Source organism: Pholcus phalangioides, unplaced genomic scaffold (assembly GCF_987345545.1).
Source record: "Pholcus phalangioides strain wild (caught in Gottingen) unplaced genomic scaffold, Ppha-v1.0 ptg000017l_1, whole genome shotgun sequence".
Taxonomy (NCBI): Eukaryota; Metazoa; Arthropoda; class Arachnida; order Araneae; family Pholcidae; genus Pholcus; species Pholcus phalangioides.
The window spans coordinates 60,069,904-60,097,123 of record NW_028301610.1 but is presented as its reverse complement, the minus strand read 5'-3'; the positions used below and the strand labels follow the sequence as shown (position 1 = coordinate 60,097,123).

The following is a 27,220-nucleotide window of genomic DNA, read 5'->3' as shown; positions in this document are numbered from 1 at the left end:
AATGCATCCATTAGGTTTTACTTGCATTAAGCTGTAGTCGAAGGCTCTTAATTCTTTTATTAATGGTGTAAGTGTCATTTTCTAAATTTTTCATCAAATCTTCAGTTGTGTCAGCAGTACAAATTAGGACAGTATCATCTGCGAATGACATGAAATGACCAAAAATATTAACATAATGTATTTCATTTATATAAATTAAGAAACGTATTGGTTCCCAAACCGATCCCTGGGGTACACCTGTATTTATTATTTTAAAATCGCATACACTGTTATTAATTCTTACCGACTGTTTCCTATTTGTAATAAAAGATCTAAATTAGTCAAGGGGAAGGCCTCTTATTCCAATATTTTTAATTTTTTCTAATAAAATAACCCAATTGACTGAATCAAATGCCTTTCTAATATCAATAAACACAGCTGCTACCTTTTTATGATTATTTATATGATTTGTTATGTGATCCATAAATTTAGTCGTAGCCATTTCAGTGTTCATTTTTTCTCTAAAACCAAATTGACAATGCAAGTAATATATAATAGCTTTTAAATAATAATTAAGTTGTTGTTTAATCCATTTTTCTATATATTAATTTCGACATAACAGATAATATTGAAATAGGTTTGTAGTTTATACAAAAATTGCCACGTTTTTAAGACAAATAAATTCAATTGGTCGAATTTGTCTTATTTGTCTTAAAAACGTGGCAATTTTTGTATAAATTAAAACCAGGCAAAGTTACTCATTTTTTGTGATAAGGTTTGTAGTTGTTCAAATCCTCTGTTACCCATTTCGTATATGGGTGTGACAATAGATTTTTGGAGTTCAGTAAAAAAAATTCCGGTACTTAAAGATTTGTTGATCAGATGAATTATATATAACCGATGGGTGGTGACAAAAGATAATCTTGAGCATTCTGGGTGTTAAGCCATCACTTCCTGCAGGTTTCCTATTATTGAGTGATTTAATTAAATTATCAAGTTGTGTGAAATCAATTTCTCGAAGAACAAATGAATTAATATTAGAATTTTCAATATGAGTAAAATTGCTCTCTTGATTGTTTATATCATCATTTTTTTACCCGATCAATAAAATTGGTATTAAAAGAGTTAGCTAGTTGGTGTGGATTATCATAATTTGGTAAAGTGATATTTTTCTTATTTATAAATTTATTTATGAATTTCCATTGTTCTCTATTCGATCCTAAGATGGTGAATTTCTCTTTAAAATAGTCATCTTTACATTTCTTTATTATTTTTTTTTAAATTAGCCTCATATTGTTTATACTCAATTTTATAGTCAAGTGTAAATAGGAAGGGGGGGGGGGTTTGCTGTGTTTAATGTACAATTTTTCTTCAATATTTATCATTTTGATCAAGTCGTTTGTAATCCAATCATTGTCTTGTTTCATTTTTGGATTTGATATTTTTTTTTTTGTAAATAAATTAGAATTCAAATTGATGTTCAAAAAATGTGTATAGGCATTATCAGTATGAGCTTCATCAAAGACACGTATAAAGTTCACATTTCTAATGAAATTATCAAATAGTTCATAGCAAATCCAGGATTTTTCCTTATATATTAAATTATTACCATTATTATTTGGTAAATGTTTTTTTTGAAACCAATTAATAGATGGTGATCAGAAATCCCTGCATCATAAACTCCCATTTTACATTGAAATGTATTTTTAAATGAGCGGAAAAATACATGGTCAACATCAGATGAATATGTAATTCCAATTCTCGTGATACATTTTTCAAATGAGGAAAACCATTTAAATAAAATAGATTCAAATAATCATTAACACCATTATCATCAATATTGTAAAGATTTATATTCATATCACCCATAATAACCATATCTGAGTTTTGATATTTATTCAAATGTGTTTGAAGTTTCCTATTCAATTGATCAATGGTGAAGTTATGAGATCTATAGATTAATGAGAAAATAATATTAAATTCACAAAATTTTAACGGCAATACTTCAGTTGTTAGAAACTGATTTATACAAATACAAATACAAATACAACGCCACAACAGGCAAAATGCCCAACGAGGTGGCTGATAAAAAGATGCCCATAAAAATATGGTTGTCATATGTTTCAAAAATACAGCAACCCAATTAAAAATGCAATTAACACAAATTACAAACAATATATACACATGATAAAATATTATACAATGCCCATAAAGAATACTTATGGTTGTCTTATTCTAAGAATGGATAGCTTCTCGATTTACCCCAACATGTTTATCGTATTTCTTTTTAAACGTGTCAATTGTGTTACAATTTACTACCTCCGGGGGTAAGCTATTCCATTTATTAACAACCCTATTGGAGAAAAATTCCCTGCGACACCATAACCTTGCATTGTCCCTCACCAATCGATACTGGTGTCCCCTTGTAAAAGCAGTCGATTGGCGGTGTACTAAAAGTTCATGGTCCATCCTATCCATCCCATTGAAAATTTTGAACACTTCGATCATATCTCCTCGACCCCTGCGTTCATCCAATGTAAACATATTCAAAAAATGAAGTCTTTCTTCATAACTCAAGCCCTGTGTGCCAATAAGGACACGCGTAGCTCTTCTCTGCACCCCTTCAACCAAGTCTATGTCCCTCTGTAGGTATTGACAATTCAACTTTTATACCGTTTTTGATAAATATGTAGACACCTCCAGATTGGTTATAATGACATTTATAATAACCATAATACCCTGGTATCATGTACATATTTACTTCACTCTCCTTAATCCAAATCTCTGTAAAACACATATTAAAATTTTCATTAATGTATTTTAAGTAAACTAAAAAATTATCAATTTTTCCTCATACTTATATCACAAAGAATATATGTATGTTGCAATGACAGATTAGATACCATATTACAATGTTTCTGTTTCTGGATTTCTAAACACGACGAATCCAAGATGGCCACTTCAGCAAAAAATCATGGTCTATATCAATATAATTTTCAGTTAACAAATTAACCATTGTTTACACGCAGTTTTCTAATTCACTAATGTCTCTTATTCTAAGTATAGTGGATGTTTCAGACTGTCTCAGGAAGACCTTTCCACCTCTGGTCCAGGCAAACCTATAGTTTTCTTGCTTGAATTTTCTGACATCAAAGAATAATTACTTGAGAATATTTGGTCAAATGTTCATTGATGAAGACTCTCTGAGGTATGAAATTCTGGCTGATGACATCAGATTTCAAAGCCGGGTTCTTTTTAACAGCCTCAATCCAGATACATTTAGATGATGACTCCTTGAATTTTACAATGATAGGTTTGACTTTCACTTTTGAAAACGAAGGTACTCTGGGCTCTTTCTATCTGTTTCTTAGTTGACCTTAAGTTCAGTTTTTATTTGATTCAATATTTTCGGAAGGCATTCATTGACTTCCTTTGGTACACCATTAATTTCAATGTTGTTGGCTTTGCTCCTATATTCAATTTCAGAGATAGATTCTTGAATATCCACAATATTTTTATGAAGTTGTACATTTTCACTCTTCAACTTCATGTTTCCATTTCTAAGATGAGATATCTCTTCACTTAGACATTTCACCCTACCATCAACTTCTTTTAATAATTCAGTATGATAATTAAAACTTTTAGTGATGTCCCATTATATATCTCTTAAATCCTTCTATAGTCATATGGATGCTAGCAACTCAATTCTGCATCAATGTTTTATCTCCTGCTTAAATTTCTTCAAAGCATTTGCCACGATCGATGGTTTTTCATTCTCAGATTCCTCATCATCATCTTTGCAACTTTTACATATGTAATTATTTTTTGCGTCCTTTTTCATTTTACGGAAAGCTGCCTTATAACTTTCAATGTAATTGGATGAAACAAATCCAAACATTTCTTGCATTTCAATACTTCTTTAACATCACATACTTCAGCTGAACATTTGCTGCAATTCATCTTGAAGGAACGTACTTTGATTACACCAGTCTGCATTTTTAAACTTTGTCAGATGATTTCTTAAAAGTCAATGTTCCTGAATCAATTTTTGATGCTGATTCCGGAAATGACTTCCATTTTTGTCTATCACGTCAGGTTTTTACAAAAAATAAGAAGTGATGTTTTCAATATTTTAATTAATGTGTAATCAAAAATCACACAATCACCATTTCATATGTAAGTATTTGGTTACACACTTTAAAAATATACTAAAAAGAAGTGTCCTAATAATTTTATGACTATTCTTTAATAAAACGAAAAGCAAACAGTGTTCCATTAAATAAACTTTCTCCTTTTTGACTTTCTTGCAAATTCTCCTTCATCAATTCTGTCCTTCTTCAACATCTAACAACAGTCTGCTATCATATTTTCATTCCATCTTTCCTGGTACCTATTCTCCATCTCTTTAATATCCTGATGAAAGTGTTCACCGTGCTCTTCACTGTAATGTCCCAGATTTTCCGGAAAGTGCTCAATATCGGAGTGTAGAAAGTACATTTTTTTACCTTTGTTACAAATACAAATACAATGCCACAACAGGCAAAATGCCCAACGAGGTGGCTGATAAAAAGATGCCCATAAAATATATATGGATGTCATATATTTAAAAAAAAAACAGCAACCCAATTAAAAATGCAATTAACACAAATTATAAAAAACATATACACATGATAAAATGTTATACGATGCCCATAAAGAATACTTATGGTTGTCTTATTCTAAGAATGGATAGCTTCTCGATTTACCCCAACATGTTTATCGTATTTCTTTTTAAACGTGTCAATTGTGTTACAATTTACTACCTCTGGGGGTAAGCTATTCTATTTATTAACAACCCTATTAGAGAAAAATTCCCTGCGACACCATAACCTTGCATTGTCCCTCACCAATCGATACTGGTGTCCCCTTGTAAAAGCAGTCGATTGGCGGTGTACTAAAAGTTCATGGTCCATCCTATCCATCCCATTGAAAATTTTGAACACTTCGATCATATCTCCTAGACACCTGTGTTCATCCAATGTAAACATATTCAAAAAGTGAAGTCTCTCTTCATAACTCAAGCCCTGTGTGCCAATAAGGACACGCGTAGCTCTTCTCTGCACCCCTTCAACCAATTCTATGTCCCTCTGTAGGTATGGTCTCCAAAACCTTACAGCATACTCCAGTCCAGGATGAACTAAGCCTCGAAAAAGCGGAAGAATGACTTTAGGAGAACGCGAAGAGACCTTTTTGAAAATGAGACCAAGCATTCTATTCGCTTTTTTGACCACCGCTGAACAATGTTCAGAAAACCTAAGTTGCTCGTCAATGAGAATTCCCAAATCGGTGACCCTAGTTGCATCCAGGATAGTGACACCATTCAACTCATAAGAGAACCGTGGGTTGTTCGCCATGCTCCATTCATTTGCCCATGCTGCAATCCTGTTTAAGTTGGTCTGGAGCAACCCCCTATCGCTTTCATTCCCGATTACCCCCATTAGCTTCACATCATCTGCGAATTTGCTAGTAATCCCATCGATACCCTGATCGAGTTTATCGATAAAAAGTGAAAAAGTATGGGGCCAAGGACACTTCCTTGAGGAACTCCACTTGTGACGTCTGTCCAACCAGAGAATTTCCCGTTCACCATAACTCGTCGCGACCTATCTCTTAACCACGATTCTATCAAATTCAGCAAGTTGCCCCCAATTCCAATCTCGTGTAAACGCTTCAAGAGTTTGCCATGTTGGACCCGATAGAATGCCTTCTGGAAATCAAGGTAAACAACATCTACATTTTTGCTCTTACCCAAAGCCTTAGTCACGTGATCATAGAAGCAAAGGAGGTTAGTTACACGTGACTTCCCCTTCCTGAACCCATACTGATTATCCGACAATACATTATTCTCGTCTATCCACTTCACAAACTGCCTTTTGATGATAATTTCCAAAATTTTCGAGAGGGAGCATGTCAAACTCACTGCACGATAATTTTATACCGCTTCTCTACTACCCTTCTTAAATATCCGAACAACATTAGCAAGTTTCCAATCTCTTGGGACGATACCCTCAGCAACACTACTTCTGTATATCTGTGCGACTGGCCCCAACACAGATATACAGAAGTTATATACAACCCAACTTCTTGAAATTCTCCAACATTGTTTCAACAATGTTCTTGTAATTTGGTTATTTGTTATTTTTTATTTTTTTAAAATATATTATATTTTCAATATATAATGTTTTTTAAAATAATTTTATGTTCTTTTTAAACTTTTCCCTAAAAAGTTTTTGAAAACAGGTGAGAAGACGGTCCATGTGTCTTTTTCTCCCTCATTACTCATTTTTTCAAAATCTTTGTCCTTCATCAGTTTTTTTGATTTGAAGACCAACGAAAATTCCAATTCAATTAATTTTCCGTGCTTGATGGTGGGAAATTTCACAGAAAGGTACTTGAAGCAGAGCCCATCTTGTGGTAGAAGCCTTACAAACTGCTTCATCAAGCCCAATTTGATGTGTAATGGTGGAAGCAAGATTTTTTGGGGGTCTATGAGCGGTTCATGCAGGATATTTTTAGTCCCAGGAACAAAATTTCTCCGCTCTGGCCAAACACTCACAATCCAAATGCTTTTGCTTTGCCCGACTGTCACATTCACATAGAAAGCAAGGCATTTTTGTGTAACCCAGCTTGTTGTCCTAATAGTATTCCTATAACTATCACTACAGATGAGCCATTTGTGTAACACATACTGTGGACGTGGACAAACCCACGTCCTTTCACTTTCCGGGTGAACGCCCTAGACCACTAGACCCGAATCTCTCAATTTTTCCTTGGAGCTTGCATACACTGAAAGGGACCGTACATGGACGGCCGGACCAGACTCAGGCCAAGCTCACAACTGCTGACGCTGCCACCAGATGGCGACTTATACAAGGATGACGTCACTCTCTGCTATCATAAGTCGCCATCTGGTGGCAGCGTCAGCAGTTGTGAGCTTGGCCTGAGTCTGGTCCGGCCGTCCATGTACGGTCCCTTTCAGTGTACATGAGCTCCAAGGAAAGATTGAGAGATTCGGTGCCTCTGTAGTCTAGTGGTCTAGGGCGTTCACCCGGACAGTGAAAGGACGTGGGTTCTCGATTCCCCGTCAGAGGCAGTTGAATTTTCTCTCTTTCCAAAATATATCTTCGCAACAGCCAGTTGTTAAAACCTTCGTATGATAGCGGAGAGTGATGTCATCCTTGTATAATGTACTTCCTATTGCAAAAAGTTTTCAAATGACATGTAGTTTCTTAAAATTTCATTTTTTTTTTGAGGAGTCATGAAAAATTTTGGTTTGTGAAAAATTCCATATCTATACAGCAAATAATCCTGTCTAAGACAGACACTGTATGAGATGGAAACCGGTCCTGAATGGAATCAAAGGGTAGTCTGTTCGATGATTAGTGCTTTGATGTGCACCTTTATAAAACAGAAATCTGTTAAAAAAGTAAAATCTTTTATAAAACAAAATTTTCATCTCAGTCTCTTGGCGTTCTGTTTCATACAGATTTCACTATATTTAATTTCCATAATAAATTACAACTTTATCTTTTTTTTCCAACTATTATGTATTGCTAGTCATTTAGTGAAGATAAAATGGAAAGAGCAAGCAGTAATTGTATAAAAAAAAAGTCTTATATAATGTCGAAAGACCATCAAAACTGTCTGATACAGCATGTTTATACAACCTCTGACAATAAAGTTTGGTGAATGAAGTCAGAATGGCCGATCTGGCAACACTGGCAAAGCAAAACGCTGCACATGCCTAGCACCTGTTGCCAACGTTGTTCAGTTGAGTGTCGTTTGTGTTCCGTGAAAGACTTGTTTTACAAAGTGCTTGTTTAGTGCGTTGGTTCGTAACTGAGAACAGGAAAATGAACGAACAAAAGATCAATTTATTGTCACTGAGGATGAGTCCTGGTGTCTCAGGTACGACCCTGAAACGAAACGGCAAAGCATGGAATGGCGTTCTCCTGCATCACCTCGTCGGGAAAAGGTCAGAGCAGGAAAATCACGCATCAAAACGATGCTAATCACCCTTTTTGATAGTCAAAGCATTATCCACAAGGAATTTCTAGCTGAGGGAACAACGATGAACGCTGCAAGGTACATTGAAATTTTGACCCGTTTCATGAAACGTCTACGCAGGGTACGACCTCAGTACGCACAACAAGGTTCATGGTTTCTTGTTCACGACAATGTTGCCCTCACACAGCCAATATCGTCAAACAGTTCCTGGTAAAAAAGGGGGTGGTGCAAATTGAACATCCATCATACTCGCCAGATCTCAATCCTCCAGACTTCTTCCTATTCCCACGACTCAAACTCGCTTTGAAAGGAAAGAGATTTGACGATATTCCTGACTTCCAAGGAAACATGACGAGGCTTTTGAACTCCATCCCAAAAGAAGACTTCTTGCAAAGTTTCCAGGACATGTATAGGAGATCTTAGCGGTGCATAGTAATGGGAGGTGACTATTTCGAAGGACAGTAAGGTAACTTTCGTTAACATTTCATCTACGTTAATGTTACAGGACTATTCACCGAACTTAATTGTCAGAGGTTGTAGTTTAAAATTGTACCACATTGTAAAATTCTTATCTAGTAGGTGAAGTTCTTAATTGAACAAGCTGTATATGTTTTTTTTTTAATTCTTTGCATTCTTTTGAAATGATACTTTTTTTTCAGGTAAAACTGGAAAGAGTGTTAGGTTTCACAGTTTCAAGCAATGCTGCCTTTGACTCTGAGTCACATTCAGGAGTAGTAGCATATCCTGCAGGGTAAATTATGCAATTTTATGTTCCATATTTCTTGTATAAAGTAATTGTAAGAGCAGGTTATACAAAAAACATGTAGCACTAGAAATGGGATGAATATTCGGCTTGGCCAAATATCCTAACAACAACCTAATTTTAAAAAAATAATATTAATTGGAATTTTTTGCATAAATTAAAAATTTACTGATATTTTATTTTATAGTGTATATTCCTTTCTGTGAAAGAGGTTTTGTCAGGGTGAATTTCTAGGATAAGTAAAACATGAAATTGAAAATACAATTTTACTGCAATTATATGGAAGTGAGCATGAATTAGTTACACAAGCTCACTAACTTACCTAGACAACAAAATGTATTGAGCTACTGAAAAGGGCGAAGAACATCTAGAGTGGAAAAATAAGTTGCAAATTTTATGATGCATTAATAATTGGGAGTAAATAATAGTTGACATTTTCTTAATTGGATGTAAAATTGTAACAAATGTTGAAGAAAAAATTAATTATGTAGGTACAGTGGTACCTCGGTTAACGAACTTCTTAGCTTGCAAATTTTTCTGCTGAAAAAGATTTTAGTGCCTCGGCTAATGAATACTGATTCAGCTAACAAACATTTTCGATGATATGAAAGCATGCACCAACCTGAAATAGCCACATCATGAGCTGGATTTTTGTACCAATCATCATGTGAAAATTACTGTCACTATAGCCTGATTAACAAATGTCCACCTCAGAATTTTTTTTTCAGATGTACCTACGCTTCTCTTTCTGAAATTGTTTGAAGAATTTCATATAAAATGAAAGTTCAGGATGGTTCTGTTTAATCTTTCCACCATCCCATCGAATTCCGGGTGAAGTGGAGTTGTTCACGTCTTCTCTATTCCGAGAACCATGCACATGCTGCCAAAAATCACTGAAGTGAAGTTTTTCCCTAGTCAGAATGTATCAGCATGGATACTCTGAAACAAGACACCTAATTTTGTACCAAAAATTCAGCCAGTGTCACTGCTTCTTGATCAGGAATAGGTTATGCTTCCGGCCACTTGGGAAAGTAGTCCACTACCACAAGTATGTACTTGTGACCATCTGGGTAACGGGCCAAGGATGTTGAGGCGGTTCTTTTGAACAATGCACCAATGTTGTAGTATTGATGGCAGGCCCGGGTATGCTTTGGTGATCTTTTTCGAGCGGCGCAGGTGTCACAGTTCTTGCATCACCTCTCGACATTGGTCCTGGACTCATCCCAATAGAATCGTTCACGGACTTTCTCTAGCATCTTGGTTTTGCCAAAATGTTCACCGGTCAGGCTTCCATGCAACTCATTCAAAACTTCTGTCACACAGCCTCTTGGTAGAATGACTTGCCATGTGAATGTCTTTTCGTCCTCAGAGTCCCATTTGTGGTACATCATGTCATCTCTAGGGAGTCCCATAGCACCCAATATCTCGGTCGTCATACTGGAAGAGGCGGCATCTTGCCATGTTTATTTATTTCCTATGGATTCCTATGAAGTCCATTATTGTTTGTATTTCCAGGTGTTCTCATCACTCCAAAGATTGACACTTGAGATATCTGTCTCAATATAGGGTTCACCATTCTGTACTTCTCTTCTGCTTTATGGCAGTGGCAACAGTTCTGTGGACTCTGCCCTCTCGTCAGGGCTTTGACATTTTCATGCACTGTTTCTTTACAAGGCTGGACCTTCCTCTTCATGCCATCTGACTCTGGCAAAAGAACAGTTCTGATTCCGTCATCGTTGGTGACCACATCAGGAATGAACTTTTTTTCTGCTCTTGGAATGGCCATTACCTTCCATAGAAGAACTTCGTCATGACCACATCTGAGTAGGGCGATGTGTTTCTTCTTTGTGTGTAACTGGTCATTCCTCATGTCCAAGGAAATACCATGTTTCCTTAGCAAGTCTATTTTGACGATGCACAGGTCTTTTATGTCGGCCACAAAGACGATATGTTGATAGGTGACTGTGACAAACTTTTCTGGAGACTTCAAATTTTCTGCGCACAGTCATCTGACTATCTGCAGTGTCAATGATGGTGGCACATAGAGAAGTCATTGCTGTAATTTTTGAGCCAGGTTCATCCTAACGGTGCTCACATTGGCTCCAGTGTCTATGACCATCCTACATAGAGTCCATGGTCTCCACCACATAGCTGAGAGATGTGGTACACTCAGCATGGCATATCTCTTGTTCTGGCAGCCGTGACTGAGCGACCACAGCTCCTTGGGTGGGTTTTTTTCCATGGCATTTCCAGCACACCAACAGAGCCGTATTTATGATTTTGCCGCCCCCTCCCTTTCAGTCTAACTTCCCCGCCGCTGTGGTGGTCGAGTGGTCATAGTGACGGACTCGCATCGCGGGGACCCAGGTTCGAGCCCCACCATTGCCACAGTGGTGGTCGGCTGAAGTTGGTTTTCTGTGGTTCCCAACTTTGAGGCGCAAATGCGAGCCGATCTCCCCGTTAAAAAGTCTCGCCACAGAGAGCAACGGTCCTACAAACAGTACAAATATTCAGTCACTACACATCACTCACTTCACTTCTGAGATATAGATGGCAGCACTGAAAAATCATACACAACACTAGCTACGCACTCAGACTATTAGGTACACATACTTACACTTCCGACACAACTCACTAGGTAGTAAATTGCCTATGGCGATAGACCTGAGTTGTGCTCGGTTTAAAAAAAAAATGAATGGTGAACGACACGAATGGTTTCATAATGGTTTCATAATATATATATATATATATAACCACATGTAGTTTATATTTTATATATATTCATTTTTTTTAAGTATAAATATAACCAGCCAGATCGTGTCAACCAAAACACCAAGACCGAAGCTGATCCTTAGCTAAGGCTCGCTTCAGACAATCCCCCATTTAAACCAAGCCCACATTGCTCACCAAAATAGGTTTAGGGTGAGACGACTCGACCTGGCAGTTATATATATGTATATAAATGTGTGTATATGTGTATTTTTTTTTCTCTTTCCTCTATTCAAGTTCTTCATGCATTTCATGTCCACAACACACCTGCGTACTCATATTGTCGTATTCATGTTGCTCACCGAATAAGGTGCCACGGGTGATCTTTAATTGTATATACTCCCCCACACAATACTTCTATTTTGTATATTTTCATTAAATCCACCGGAGTGAGTGAACTCAACCCAATAAAACTGATGCTGGCTTCTAGTCCGCAAGTTATCAAACCCATTTGCTCACCAATAAGGTGTTAAGCGAGATGACTCGCTCCGATGGATATATATATATATATATATATATTTTTTTTTTTTTTTTCTTATTTCACAATAAGATTCTCATTTCTTTTTCTTTTTGTATCCTGTGTATATAATATGGCAAGTGTAACATAACAGATGAGATGGCATGGGGGGGGGGGCCTCAATTGCTTTTAAAACATACTTCCATCCTAATATGTGTACATTCATCTTAACTAAACCCCGAAACATCTCCAACTCCTAGTCCCATCTCGTCTGTAATCACCACAAAATTTGTTAATCGTGACAGTACCCAATTGTCCGGGGAAAATATGTTGTAAAAGTTAATATGTGTTTTTTTTTTTTGACACAAAATAAAGTGTTCCAGACTCTGCCACGAAGCTGGGCTGGAAGAGATCTCGGCAACTGGAAAGTCCAGTGGCAAAGTTCTGGTGTTCATTCATTCGGTCTAACTTCCTCCCCCCTTTAACCCCTTTCATGCCATTCTAATAAATCATAAACAAAAGACAAAAAAAGTGGTACTGTATATAGTTGCACCTCAATTTCAATTTTTTTGTTCTGTATTCGTATCCTATTCCGATCCATAATGATTTCATATAACGAGGCGGAGTGCTCATATACACATCGATCAAAAGCACAAATTTAATTTGACGAATGTATGGTGCATACATTAGAATATGAAGGTATCTCAGCACCAATCAATGGTGCCAAGATACTTTGTGCGTACTTGGTTATAGTCTAGCAACACAATCAATAATGCATTACACAATATCTATACCAGTGCCGGATTAATAGCCCACCCCGAAAAGGTTTACATCCCGGAAGGGACAAAGCCTGGGTCGTGTCTGGTCTGACAGAGGATTAATAGCCCCGTGCACAAAAGAAGATATTGGGCCCCTGTTAAATTAGTAAAAAGTGTGAATTTTGGGTTTTTCGAGGTTCTTTAGATGTCGGGGCCCCATTAAATCCACCTCTGATCTATACATATGTTTAACTGTACGTCCTAAAGTGTATTTTGAAATAATGAAATACTTTTACAAAATTGTCTCGTGGACCGATTAAAATTCTAGATGGGGCCCACTCATGTGACTAGATTGTTCACTCATGTGATTTAAATTCTTGCATTACTTGAATATACAGACTGTATATTTGAGATGTACACATATATTTTTTTATTCCGGTATGTGTAGCTTAATACAGTATCATATTTCTTGAAATAATCAGCACATGAACGTATGCGTCGCTGTATCGGAAAAAAATAACCATCAATATATGACATTTTGTTTATGGATATAAGGCCCTCATCCGCCGTATATTTATAATATAAAATTTATTAAATGCTTATTTTTAATTTCGGAAATACTTGCTGAATGCTCAGTAATGCTTGCCAATTTTAAAAATGCTACTCTATTAATTGACAATTGAATATCATGTGGTTCAATAGGCCAGTCTCTTGGAAATTGTGTACTTTGAAACGAAAATGAACATACGTGTCGCATTGAATTTGTTCATTGTGTGTCAATGTGTCTTCCTGGTCACTTGCAACGACGCATGCCAAAACCCTTACTGCAATGAAAATGTGGCATCGTGTTTCTTGCGGTATTTAACTTTTTTCAAATTGCCTTCTTTCTAACCACATTGAACATTGAAGGACTATGATGATCTGATAGATTATGATGAGCTTGGAGACTCAGAAGAAACGGATTAAAAATTTTGAATCAATTTCTATTGTAAATTTTCGTAAGATATTCATTTTGCATGAAAATATAAGAATTCGTAATACTGTATACAATTCATAAAAATGTGGGTTCTGCCAAGCTCCATATATTTGTCCCCCCTTTTTTTCCAGGAAAACGTCACATGAGGAGAGCTGTCCTTAGGACCAGTAAACGAAATCGTGTGACCCCGCCTACCATTCAGTACTATGATTTCTTTATATTCCAATGAGTGACTGCAATCAGATTTTGTTCTGGATTGACCAGCTTCATCCCATTTCGGTTCCCAAACAAGTTTAAAAAATCGTATTGTAATCGAATTCATCTATTCAATTTATAGCCACTTAACACTGTTTCTATCTCCCCAGATGGTCAACCATAACCCAGAGACTCTCACCAAAGCCCCGACCGGTGCCATTAAATCATCTTTGTTGCAGAAGATTCTTTCTCATATGGCGGGTGATGTTAAAATCAGTAGAATGTTCTTTTTTACTTTCAAAGCGAGCAGAAATTGAGTTATTGAAAAGATGTTTTGTGGTCAGCTGGGAAGGGTGCGGCAGCCTCCAGTCACGGAAAGAATCTTTCTTTTTCTTCTTCTTGACCTCTGTACCAACACCCTCCATAGAAAGCCCTCCAAAGAAGATGCGCCCCTCTTTAGGAGGATCTTGGCTGAACTCATCTTTTTTCCAACACCTTCAGTAATCTGAAATGAGTACTGCTTTGCTTCGCTGGATGCCTACTCGCCCTCCCACCTCTACTTGTGACAATACTATTTGGGAAGGCGGTGAATAACACTGTAAATAGGAAGGTTAGACAATCATATATTTTTTACTTCAACGGCAATCTGTGTGGAAAAAACACAAAAAATAAGCAAAATGGTTTAATAATTATATATTATTTATGATAGAAATGACACATGGTACTTCCACGCATTTACAAAACGTGAATCAAAAAAAGTTTCTCTCTCTCCCCTCTTTCTATACTCCAAAATTCACTGCCCCTCCAAATTTGCCACTCTGGGCCCGCTCAGTCCCCCTGTAAATACACTACTACACACCAGTGGCTTTTTTTTCCGGTTCCCACAACCATTTGTGGCGTTTTTCAGGAATTCCTTCAGTTACCTGATGTAATATGTGATATAGATTACCCCATGACCGCACCTTGTACTACTCGTTGCTCTCTCCTCGAAGCTTAATAGGCTGCTTCAAACTTCATAGCATAGACCAGGGCACTTTTCACGTCCTTGTATATTCCCAGATGCAACGTGTGCTGGATGTCCGGATCCATGACTGAATTTATGAAGCATTGTATGGTCAATCCAGTGGCGTTGCCAGGGAAAGCTCCCCCCCCCCCCCATGAGAGCTTTCCTATTCTTCTAAATTACTTTTGATCCCTTAAAAAGAAAAATCAGAAAAAATGAAATTCTCTATTTTCTACCTCCAGTGACTGAGCGGATGAATACCCCTAAGTGAGGAAGATAAGATATTTCATTTACATGCTGCTTCTTGTATTTTCATTTTGACTGGACTTGTGCTGTTCATTTGAGAGAGAGAGAAATACAGGAATTTCCTTGCTATCATTTTTTTAAATTTCTTTTAAGCTCTGCATCTGAAAACATGGTCAGAGTATCTCCCCCACTTCTAAAAAACAATATTTTGTGTACTTTGCAAGCTGTTTTTGTCCGCTGTTGATCATTCAAGCTAGAGCTCCTAAAAATGTCTTTTTTGCCACCTTAGTTCTGAGGACCAAACACTCATTCTGTTGTGAGGTGGTCTCATAGAGCTTTGTCTAAGGTGCATACTGAAAAAATTAGGTATAATACGGAACCTATTATGGAAAGAACACTGAATAATAGCTAGAGTTTGAGCTCATAAAAATACCAACTCATCTACAGATGCCTAGGATAGAATTGGATCTTCTAGAAATACTGCCTTATCTCTATAGGCACCTTAGCTAGAATTACTAGCATGCGCATAGGTCAGTGTCAGAAATTGAGAAAAGATGAAAAGCAACTCTCAGATTCTCTGATCCCTAAAACAACCAATACCACACACAATGAGGATAGTTATAGAATCTGGAAGAGTTGTTTCTTGAAGATGGGTAAAATGAAAAAAAAAGAAGCTATAATAGGCCCAATAGCTTTTTAAATGCGGAGAATGAGATAAGGAAATGACAACAATCTATATTATGTGATAAGTGCGATGAAAACAACCTAGTTGATAGATTGATGAATTTGGTGTTTTGGTTTAAAAAAAGTGACTTCATCAAAATTGCCACCTTTTTGTATGCTGTGTTTAATCTCAATCAGCTGTTTGTCTCGGACAGTTGAGCAGTGAGTTGGACAGATTATCCCTTGAATAAGTTATGGCTGATGCCTTTATTTACAGACGTGCCAACTTTTGAAGTCCAGAAATTCTCCCGAGCACCCCACACCCCTACAGCCTCAATAAAACCAGGGTTCGTACAGTGCTTAAAAACTCCTTAAAAGTCATTAATTTTCATTTCATTTTCAAGGACCCTTAAATTCCTTCCAGCTGTTTCTAAAAAAGAAAAATCTACTTTTCCCCCACCCTGGAATATTTCCTGCTAAGTTTGATGAATGGTTGATGATGAGTAGTACTTGATGCTGAAAGAAAGTCCCTGAAAAAAGAAGGAAAAAGAAAACACACAAGGTGTGAGAGATCACTGCACCTGATTGGTCGAACTGCAGTGGCCACACCCGCTTCTGATATGCTGAGAAAAACAGGAAAAAAAGATTGTTGTGCTATCGGAAAAATTGGCAATGAAATTAAAATAAAGAAGTTAGCTAAGTTCTAACTATCATTCCTGCTAGAAAATGATGCTACTACCAGTGGTGGGAACTCTATGCCAAAATTAACATCTTGCTCCTATAGTGTATTTTCGTATTTTTCTGCATCAAATAGCGCAAAAAAATTTTCTTGCCTTGTATATACCTGAGGCCAGGATTACACTATAAAAGTTTGATAGAATCTCTCTTGTATAAAACTTGAAAAATCCAACCAATAAAACTCATAGATTGCATTTGTGCAAATGCAACCAATAATCTTATTGGTTGGATTTATTTTCGAATTTTAAAAAAGCTCTTTTAAAAATCTTTTATAGTGTAATCTCTGCCTTGGAATTTCTCTTATACATAATAGAAATACTTAAACTGAAGAGCCAAAAAAACTGGTACAGGCATGGGTATGCAAATAAAGAGATATGGAACCAATCAGAGTACGGCGCTGTGGTCGGCAACGCCTATATAACACAACAAGTGTCTGGCATAGTTGTTAGATCGGTTACTGCTGCTACAATGGCAGGTTATTGAGATTTAACTGAGATTGAACGGGGTGTTCATCTCCGAGGTAGCGATGAAATTTGGATTTTCACGTACGACCACTTCACGAGTGTACCGTGAATATTGGGAATCCGGTAAAAAATTAAATCTATGACATCGCTGTGGCCGGAAAAAGATCATGCAAGAACGGGACTGACAAGAATCATTAAACGTGACAGACGTGCAACCCTTCCGCAAATTGCTGCAGATTTCAATGCTGGGCCATCAACAAGTGTCAGCGTGCAAACCATTCAACGAAACATCATCGATATGGGCTTTCGGAGCCGAAGGCCCACTCGTGTACCCTTGATGACTGCACGACACAAAGCTTTACGCCTCGCCTGGGCCCAACAGCACCGACATTGGACTGTTGAGGACTGGAAACATGTTGCCTGGTCTGACGAGTCTCGGTTCCAATTGCTTCGAGCTGATGGACATGTACGGGTATGGAGACAACCTCATGAATCCATGGACCCTACATGTCAACAGGGGACTGTTCAAGCTGGTGGAGGCTCTGTGATGGTATGTAGGCGTGTGCAGTTGGCATGATATGGGACCCCTGATACGTCTAGATACGACTCTGACAGGTGACAGGTACATAAGCATCCTGTCTGATCACCTGCACCCATTCATGTCCATTGTGCATTCCGATGGACTTGGACAATTTCAGCAGGACAATGCGACACCCCACACGTCCAGAATTGCTACAAAGTGGCTCCAGGAACACTCTTCTGACTTTAGACACTTCCGCTGGCCACCTAAATCCCCAGACATGAACATTATTGAACATATCTGGGATGCCTTGCAATGTGCTGTTCAGAAGAGATCTCCACCCCCTCTTACTCCTACGGATTTATGGACAGCCCTGCAGGATTCATTGTGTCAATTACCTCCAGCACTACTTCAGACATTGGTCGAGTCCATGCCACGTCGTGTTGCGGCACTTCTGCATGCTCGCGGGTGCCTTACACGATATTAGGCAGGTGTACCAGTTTTTTTGGCTCTTCAGTGTATATTTCTCCTCTATATGGTATGTGCAATGATGCACTCAGCACATTAAATTCCCAGACTTTTGGAAAGGGCACAAAAAAAGTTTTCATGTGCCGCGAAATGATTCTTTCCCAGAGAGCGTGTTATCTTCCTTCGTACTTCAGCACCACCCCTTCCTCCCATCTTCCATAGTCAGTAACACTTGAAATTATCGGAGAAAATAATTTTGAAAAGTAATTTCACACTCCTCTCCAAAATTTTGAGGGGAGGTATTTAAAAAAAAATTATTAATAGTATTATTTTTTTAAGCGCTATTTTATTTTATGGGAAACAAAAAAAAAATTATGCAAAATTTGAGAGTATTTTCAGTCCTCTACAAGATTTGGAAAATTGAAATTGAATTTAGATGCATATTGGATTTTCCTGGCAAGTTCCCACTCCTGATTTTGTCCCAGAAAATCGGATTGTGGTAACCACAGCTCCTTATTCAAATTATCTGCCCCTAATCGGGCTTCTCATCGTGAAACCTTGACCATATCCTTGATCGTGCAGCTGAAGATGGTTTACTCTAGTCAGCAACCCACCAAGGTTTCCATTTTCAAAAAAAGGAAAGAAAAGTCGCTACTGCAAGCAGCAGAAATTACTATGGTCGGAGTGTTAAATCGCCAATGTCGCCAAATAACGAGTGCTAAATCGCCAAACATCGTGTTGAATGTCTTAAAATTTGCTTCCATTTTGCAACAATTTTTTGAGTATAACTGAAAAACAAGAAGGAAAATTGAAAACTTAATTTTAAAGAATTTGTGTATGTGTTGATCCACTTTGAGTGAGAGGTGAATAAAGAGTTGCTGGAAATATAAATAACTTTGTAAGAAAAATCTCTCAGATGTGGTTTTTTTATTTTGAATAATTGAGGGGGAATGAATACCACTTAGAATTTTTATAATTTATGTGATGCTGTTATGAGTTATATTTTTGACCAAAACTTGAAGATTTTAGAACACTGGTGACAACAGAAAAGAATGGATTATCATTTGTAAGAGAATTGTATATTGTAAGATTGAATATTAAATTATATATTTGTGAGAGAATTGGTTATTTTATGAATTCTTATGATGCTGGGTAACAAATCAAAAGTTGTAATTTCTGAACCACTTCTACGTCTATATTTTTGAGAGGAGGGAAAATTTGTTTGGCAAATCAAAAATATATATATAAATTTGCATATGAGCCCCGCCCTCTTTTTTTCTGTAAAACTTATGTTATGAAGTTTGCCATGACTCCTTAAAAACTCCTTAATTTTTATTTAGGAATTTTTGTATGAACCCTGAAAACAAATTTGTGATTTTTTTAATCAATTGAAAATTGCCCCTCCCCCACATGTAGGTCCTGTGTAGCCCCTGAGCAGAATATAATCATCAATATACAAACTCTCAAAAGCAAAAGGCAAAAGGTATATTTTCTTTTTGAAGACATTTGATCAAAGAAACAAACCTTCAAAATATAAGGCTGCTGACAAAAAAAGTTCCTCCTATCACATGGTGTATAATCTCTCTGTTATTTTGTTTGCTGCATGGTTGTTAATAGAATAAATAATTATACAGGGATGTCGGCAACCAAGACCATCCCCTGATAAATGGTTGCCTATAAATGCCAAGTAAACAAAGTCATGTCATTGCCAGTTTGTTTAAATGCAGTCACCAAGACTAGAGCGCCTCTATATACGTATATGAAGGCATCTTAACTGAGACATTTTTTGATGGCTACTTGATGGAAGTGATGTGTCTTCAACAGAGTAGGTTAGGGCCATCTTAAGAGTATCATGGGCCCCTGGGCCAAGTGATTTTCCTGAGGTTCTACCTGGCAAATTCTTGACAATTTCAACCACATTTCATTTTTGTGAGGCCCTTTATTCTCTTGAAGTCCCCGGGGTGTGCCTATGCATTAAGACAACACTGGAGTAGGTAGATTTCACGAACTATGGCTGCTTTCTATAGGTGTTTTCCCCTATGGCAACCTTAGTCATTGATGTCACGACATTGTGATAGTTCAGGGAAAATCTAAAAAAAGTTTTGATCTAAAAGAAATCAAAAATTTTCTTCCAAATCTAAATTTTCTGCTGAAATCCAGAGAGCCATAGGAAGGGCAAAAAATCCAAAGTCTCTAGCCTAAATCTGGAGAGTTGGCCGGTCTACCTTTGTTATCTTGTAGCACCTACATCCCTCTTCTTATTAATTAGTTGGAAAAACTTCAAAATAATATAAATGCACTACTCATAGCTTTTCTGAAGCAGACTCTCAGCTCAAAATAAACTCCATGTCTTACCATCTGACGAAATTCTGTTTCAGGCCAAATGCGAAGCCACCATCACCATACCATGGGCTCCATATCCTGCAGCTGGATTTTTGTTGGGCTCGTGTATAGCGAATTTATAGTGTGAAAAAGCAAAAACATTAAGAATTGTCCTGGGCCCTAGGGGCATGCCCCAAACTGATGCTCTAATAAAATGTTTTGTCCATCAAGATTTTGATCAAACATTTTCCCTAATACAGCCGAGATGCAGAACTAAGAGCCTGTGAGATTACTGTCTTTTTGCTTTTAAAAATATTCCTCTACCATAAGCGTTTCCAAACGTATAAAGAATTGAAAAAATAATGTCAAAGAATGGTCATTGTACCAACATCAGGTTACAAAACACTACCTTTGTACAGTCATGGGTCTTTTAAAACTTAGTCTTGCACTTTGTCAGATCTTTCAGAAAAAATGGAAATTATTTGCAAAAATAGCTGAAGAAATACAGGGAACCCAAAGATTTTGTCCCATAACAGGAAATATCCATTAATAGATAGTAAAATACATTGAATCCTCTTGATAATTCAAAAAAGTGTCCATTAACATGTGGTGTCCGCTTGCTGGGAATATCCGTTATGGGAGGTTCCCCTTTCTACATGGTCCTCATAACTGATCCAGACCCCTCCATAGTGAATTTATAGTGTAAAAATAACAAAAGTAATGAGATTCGTCTCTGGCCCCTGGGCTGGAGCCCTTCCCTTGTGGGGGCCATGACAGTATACTGTATCAAAGAAAGAGAATACCCCTCATTGTTCAGTGTATGCTTACTCTTATGACTTTATTTGGATCAGTGGTTTCCAATCAGCAATTACCCAAGGACCTTTGGTCAAATAATGAGGGAAACAAATGCCTTATCCATTCATCTCTTGCTATAGTTTCATTCTTTTCTGATTTGTTCCGAAATCACTAGAATAACCAACGAATGAGGCAAATAAAAGACAGAAATCACACAAAATTTCTAACGTGTTTTTGCACACAATGGGTCATCTTGAGAGAATAAATATGTAAATATGACCACTGACCAGCAGTCCCACTTGAGTTGGTTGTCAAATATTAATGCCTGGTTGCTCGGAAAAAATACGTCTGTAAGAATCAATTGTCAAGGTCAGAATTTCTGACTCAAATAGACTGCTTGATATTTTTCCAAGTTGAGATTTGATAACTCATGACCTGAAGACACCACCCATTGTGTGTCGCAACACGTTAGAATTTCGTGTTTATTTTCTCTTATTTGCTTCATTTGTTGGTTCTTTTTTGTTGTCAAACCAGGCAAAGGATTAGTTACTGTTTAATGTTCTGAAACACACTCCATGCAAGGGTGGCTCTATAGGGCGGTGCGACCCATGCAGCCACAAAAGACAACATGATAAGAAAGATGCCAAATCAGAGGTAAAGGGAAAAAAATAATTGCAGAAAAATTTTGAAAAAAAAAATGTTTTTCTGCGAAATTCAAATTACAAACTGCAGTAAATGTGCATTGGATGGAATGATTCATAGGGAAAACTGTAATTTTTTTATTCATTTCATCTAGCTGGGAACACAGCTGCAAGTTTTTATGGTTGTTTTGCTGGTGTGATTTACATGCCAGAGGGATGCTAAAAAAAAGTGCCTTGAAGGGATGAAAATTCAGTTTCCAGCCACCAATGACCCCACGGATTTATTTAACTAAAAATAAACATACTGCACAATGCCTGCTTAGGTTTTCAAACTTCGAGCAGGTCTTTCCTCAAAAATTCTCTTACTGAAAACAGGCAGATCCGATAAACCCGAAAATTATTTTACTTGATATTCAATTGATTCATACACCTGCCATTTTCACTTCCAATTTGGAACATGGATAGTTACACTTCAAACAATTTACATGCCTCCAAAATGCAGTACATTAGGCACACATCAATTCATTTGAAATTCCTAAGCAGTGGTTTCAACTTTTTTTGATTGCCTTTTGCAATTTATTACTATGTGATATCTGCTCACAATAACAGTGTAACCAACAGTGTAAGAGAATAAATTTTGTTTTATTTTTTTATGAAATTTAACATACTTTCAATGAATACATAATTTTAAATTTGCACCTAAAGAGGAGCAGAAAAAAAGGCACGTTTTATGACTTTGTTCCCCTATTAACAAAATTCTGGCTATGCCACTGAATCAATCTGTCGCTGATGTCCGGTGGGCTGTCTGGGTATGCCAACTGCGTGAGCCTATGTTCATGGCCAGGTCTTGCAATGTTTCTCCAGCTTTTTCAGTTGTAGCCAGTGAAAGTACCTTGAGGTAATTTTCTTCAAACCTCAGCTCGAGTACATTCATCAGAGCTTTATAGCTGTATCAGATCTTTGGCAGCGAGCATCTGTAGAGCCTTTGTAGTTTCACGTTGGAGTGTGGTGGCCTTGAGTGGCAGTCCCATCCATTTGCAGACACAATCATCTCAAAATGGGTCCTGTAGATCGACCACGATGTCCTTCCATTGTATGTCGATTGCTTGATGTTCAGCCAGTTGATGTCAGCTATGGCTGGCATGACAGTGAGCATTGGCTGAAGATGTAGGGTCTTGAATTTTCTTCTTGGGCTTCAGTATTCTTTTTGAGAGCTTATCAACAGTGCTCACCTGCTCAGTGACAAATTCATCTCTTGGGAGATTTCTTTCATGGTGTCAACTGTTTCATCCACCCTGCTTTCAATGACAGCATTATCTCCCTTCACTCCGGCAATCGATGTAGGGATTTTCTCCTTCATTCCGGATATCGTTACATTGACATCTGAGCTCATTGACTCGATCTTATCATTCACCTCAGCAACGTCTCCCTTGATTTTAGCGATAGATAAGTTAACAGCTAACCTCATGGTCTCTGTCTTGTAATTTATGGCATGTTGATGGTGGTCATAGATTTTTTCAGCTCTTCCATGATGCCCAATTTCATCTGGCCCATAACGTTCATCAACTGGTTCAGCTGTTCACGCATCTTGTCATGTCTATCCCTCTGGTCATTAAAATTTAAGTCCTTAAGTTATTCCCCTCTTCTGACACCAAATTGTTCCGGATAATGTCTCTCACAAGCACTTGAGATGGCAAAGTACGAATCAATTTCCAGGACAACACAAATTTATTTTACAGAACAGCCATTTACACATATTCACAAGCAGCGATTTCATAAAACATGCTAAACAAAGAATTCTCTCTCATACAAGAGATCTTGTATTGTAAAAACGCAACAAGACTTCTTATAGTTCTGCTGTGGCGGCGCTACTATATGTGATAAGAAAACTTCCAGAACAATTCCCATGATTCTCTTGCGAGAATCGTCGAGAATTGTCCAAGAGATTGTTACACTTCTCTTGACACTATGACATCACCAAATCATCGGAGCTGTCGCCAAGTTTGTTGTTAATTTGGCAAGATTTACAGAGAAATGCATTAATGGCTATTTACAGGTGAAAAATAATACATAATAAATAGTAAATATAAGGACTATTTGCATAATTTTCATAACAATATTACATTATAGAACTTGACAAAAATCTTATATGAAACTTTTATAATAGATTTCAGGGTAACCCCCTGTTCTCCCCTTCCACTCTATGACCTTTTGCCAACAAGATCTTTTATCATATTGGATTAAGAGGCAGGATCACAATATAGAAGTTTGACTAACATCTTTTATAAAACTTTAAAAAAAACAACCAATAAGGCTATTTGTGCAAATGTAACCACTGCACTTATTGGTTGCATTTTTTAAGTTTTATTAAAGAACTTTTCTAAAACTTTTATAGTGTAATCCCGGTCTAACTGATAAAAGAAACTTTGGCAAAATAATGCATCTTTCATCAAATCGCCCCTTACACTACCATATTTTTTTGTCAAACTTATTTTATAAAAGAACTTTTATAATGTAATACTGCCTTAGATGGCATGCATTGGATAATGTATCTTACTTGTATGCGAAGTGTGTCATCTCTTTACATAATAAGCTATGCATATAACTATAGTTCATTCTTGATACCTGCTTTAAATTTAAAAGTGATTAATGGCTCTTACAAAGTACTTTTCATAAATCTAAGTGCCTCTGTTGATTCAGATTGTATGGGATTTCAATATTGAAATAAAATTTAAGCCAAGAAACACCCACTGAATTTTTTTTTGTCTGTACAAGACTGGTTGAGGGACCAACTAAATAATTTTATTCCGCAGCTGTGATATTTTTTAGTTTTCTTATACAGTGGAACTCCAATTTGCAAGCATGATTAGTTCCGTAAACATGCTTGTAATCCAAAACACTCATATATTGAATAAAAAACTTCTTCATAGAAAATAATAGAAACTCAAATGATTCATTCCACAATCATCTTCTTCATGCGAACCACAATCCGTTTCAAAGGAAAAGTGCAAGTTGATTTATTTTAAATTATTGTATTTTTACTAATGTCACCCAACAGGAGTCATCTGAGGAATCTTTGGTATACATATACTACTTGTATTGCAAGAATTAACTTGTTTATCAAGACAAAATCTATTGAATTTTTTTTTCTTTAAATTTGTTCCCCTTGCAAGGAATTGCTTTTTAATTGGGTTAGAATTTGTTTAAAATTTTTTGCTCATATTGTGAATCACTTGTAAATCAAGTTGCTGGTTTTACTTTATATAGAAATGATTCAAATTTGAATGGGTTTTTTTTTTTTTTTTTTTGGACTTTACTCTGATCTCAGCTGTTGTTTACTATTTCATAAAATCGAGCAATGATAACTAAATCTAAAAAAATTGAAAAATAGCAATTGTAGAAGCTGTGAGGAATACAATTAACCATTATTATTTTCTAACCTGATGCATTTTCACTGCCAGCAAATAAGATGAATAATATATTTCCATCAATTACATAATTGTTCCGTCCCAGTATGAATTCCCTTGGAAAGCATTTTTTCTAAAATGGTCGATATACCTTTAGTGGCCACCCAGAACTGTTAAACTGATCCAGTTAACAGCTCTGGATCTCTTAAAATGTAAAGATAAGTTATATAAAGCACCAAGAAGCACTGTAGAAAAAATTTTTGCTTCGTTTTTATCTGATTGAATTCACTGTAGTTCTGGAGACAATAAAAAACTGTTGCTGCTGTACTCTAGCATCAATGCATTAAAAATGATAAATGACTTGATGATGGTTTACTGATTCTATATTTGTATACAACCTTTAATAAGTTCTCATGACAGCTGATGAGGCATGTCATTTCTGAAATGAATATTCTGAAGTGGAATAATATTTTGAGTCTAATATTCTTAGTCATCACAATTGTTTTCCATATTTTGATCTGTTTTAATCATTTATTTTTCCCATGTTGAAACTAAATCATACAGAAAGCTCTCTGGTGGTATATACAGTGATACCTCGGCAGTCGAAGATAACTCATTCCAGAATCTCATTCATCAGTCAAAATCTTTGTTAGCTGAAATTATTTCTTCTATAGGTTTCTATGGAAAATCTTCTAATTCATTCCATCCACTGCCTAAAGTTTAAAGATAAGTTATATAAAACACCAGCAAGCACTGCAGAAATGACAAAAACTGACCAAAGGCTCCACAATTGGATGAAAGAGAATATATGAGAAGATAAGGAAGTGATCCTTTTTACTCTCTTTCTCTCTCAATGTACACATGCTACTCATGTCCCTTTTTTACACAGGTTCATAGGTTTCTCTCTTTGTGCTGTACTCAACTTATTTCTGTTTCATGCATGCAGATGAAAAAGAAAAGCTCTTTAAATGTTGGAAAGCTGATAACCTTTGCTGATGACACATTGTTTTACGTAAAAGATACAAATACATTAGATTTAATAAAAAGTAGAAGATGATCTAACAAAAATTAAGATATGGTTAATAAAACATAAACTTAACACACAAAAAACAAAATACATTTATATGAAAACAAGAAACATAAATCTCAATGAAAACATACATCTAAAAATACATAATCACTGTCGCTGTCAAGATAATGGTGATTGCTATTGCCAAGAAATTGAAAAAGTTCATGAGCATAATTATCTGGGTATAACAATACAATGACCTTAGATGGAACACACTGACATTTTAATCAAAAAAATTAGAAAATATGCAATAATCATATATACAATGAAAAACTTAATTGATGAATAATTTTTGCGATTTATTTTATACATGGATTTATTCAATCATTAATTATGCAATTTGTGTCTGGGGTAGAGCATACTATGACAATATATGGAAATTAAATAGCATGTATAATAGAATAAGATCTCAAATAATAACAGACAGTACTAAAATATAGTGCCATACTGTATCTTTGAGACAGAACTACTTATATAGAATGATAAAATTTTCACAATTAAATGAAAAATATATATGTAACAAGAAATCAAAATAGACCCACAGGTAGATACGATAGAGCAGCGGTTCCCAACCTTTTTCAACTTGCGGAGCCCTGTTTGACTCGAGGAGCCATTTTTTGTACATAATTTTTATGACAGAACCTGTAGGCCTCTTTTATTTGTTTATCAAATTTACTGATTTATATTATTTTCTTCGAGTCACCGCGGAGGTGCACATGAAGCACCAGTTGAGAACCCCTGCAATAGAGTATACCAGGTACCAAATCCTAATAAAATACTATGAAAAAAGCTTTTCCTACATAGCCCCTAAAGTTTTAAACTTATTTCATACTGAAAATCAAATTGACAATAGGAAAAACATAAATCATATAGTATTTGACTTTGTTAAAAATATTGATTATGAAATGATTTTTTAACAAATACTTTGTAATCAGATACAA

The 27,220-nt window shown here is 36.4% G+C and overlaps 1 protein-coding gene across 6 annotated transcripts in view; it reads left to right on the top strand.

Annotated features, from left to right (window-relative positions):
• The window catches only part of LOC149074195 (mitogen-activated protein kinase-binding protein 1-like), a 413,671-nt gene that overhangs the window by 48,164 nt on the left and 338,287 nt on the right, over positions 1-27,220 (top strand). For all 6 annotated transcript variants that reach the window (XM_089246846.1, XM_089246851.1, XM_089246852.1 and 3 more), the window contains one exon: positions 8,685-8,776. In XM_089246846.1, coding sequence (XP_089102972.1) covers positions 8,685-8,776 — 92 coding nt within the window. The remainder of the gene's footprint in view (positions 1-8,684; positions 8,777-27,220) is intronic.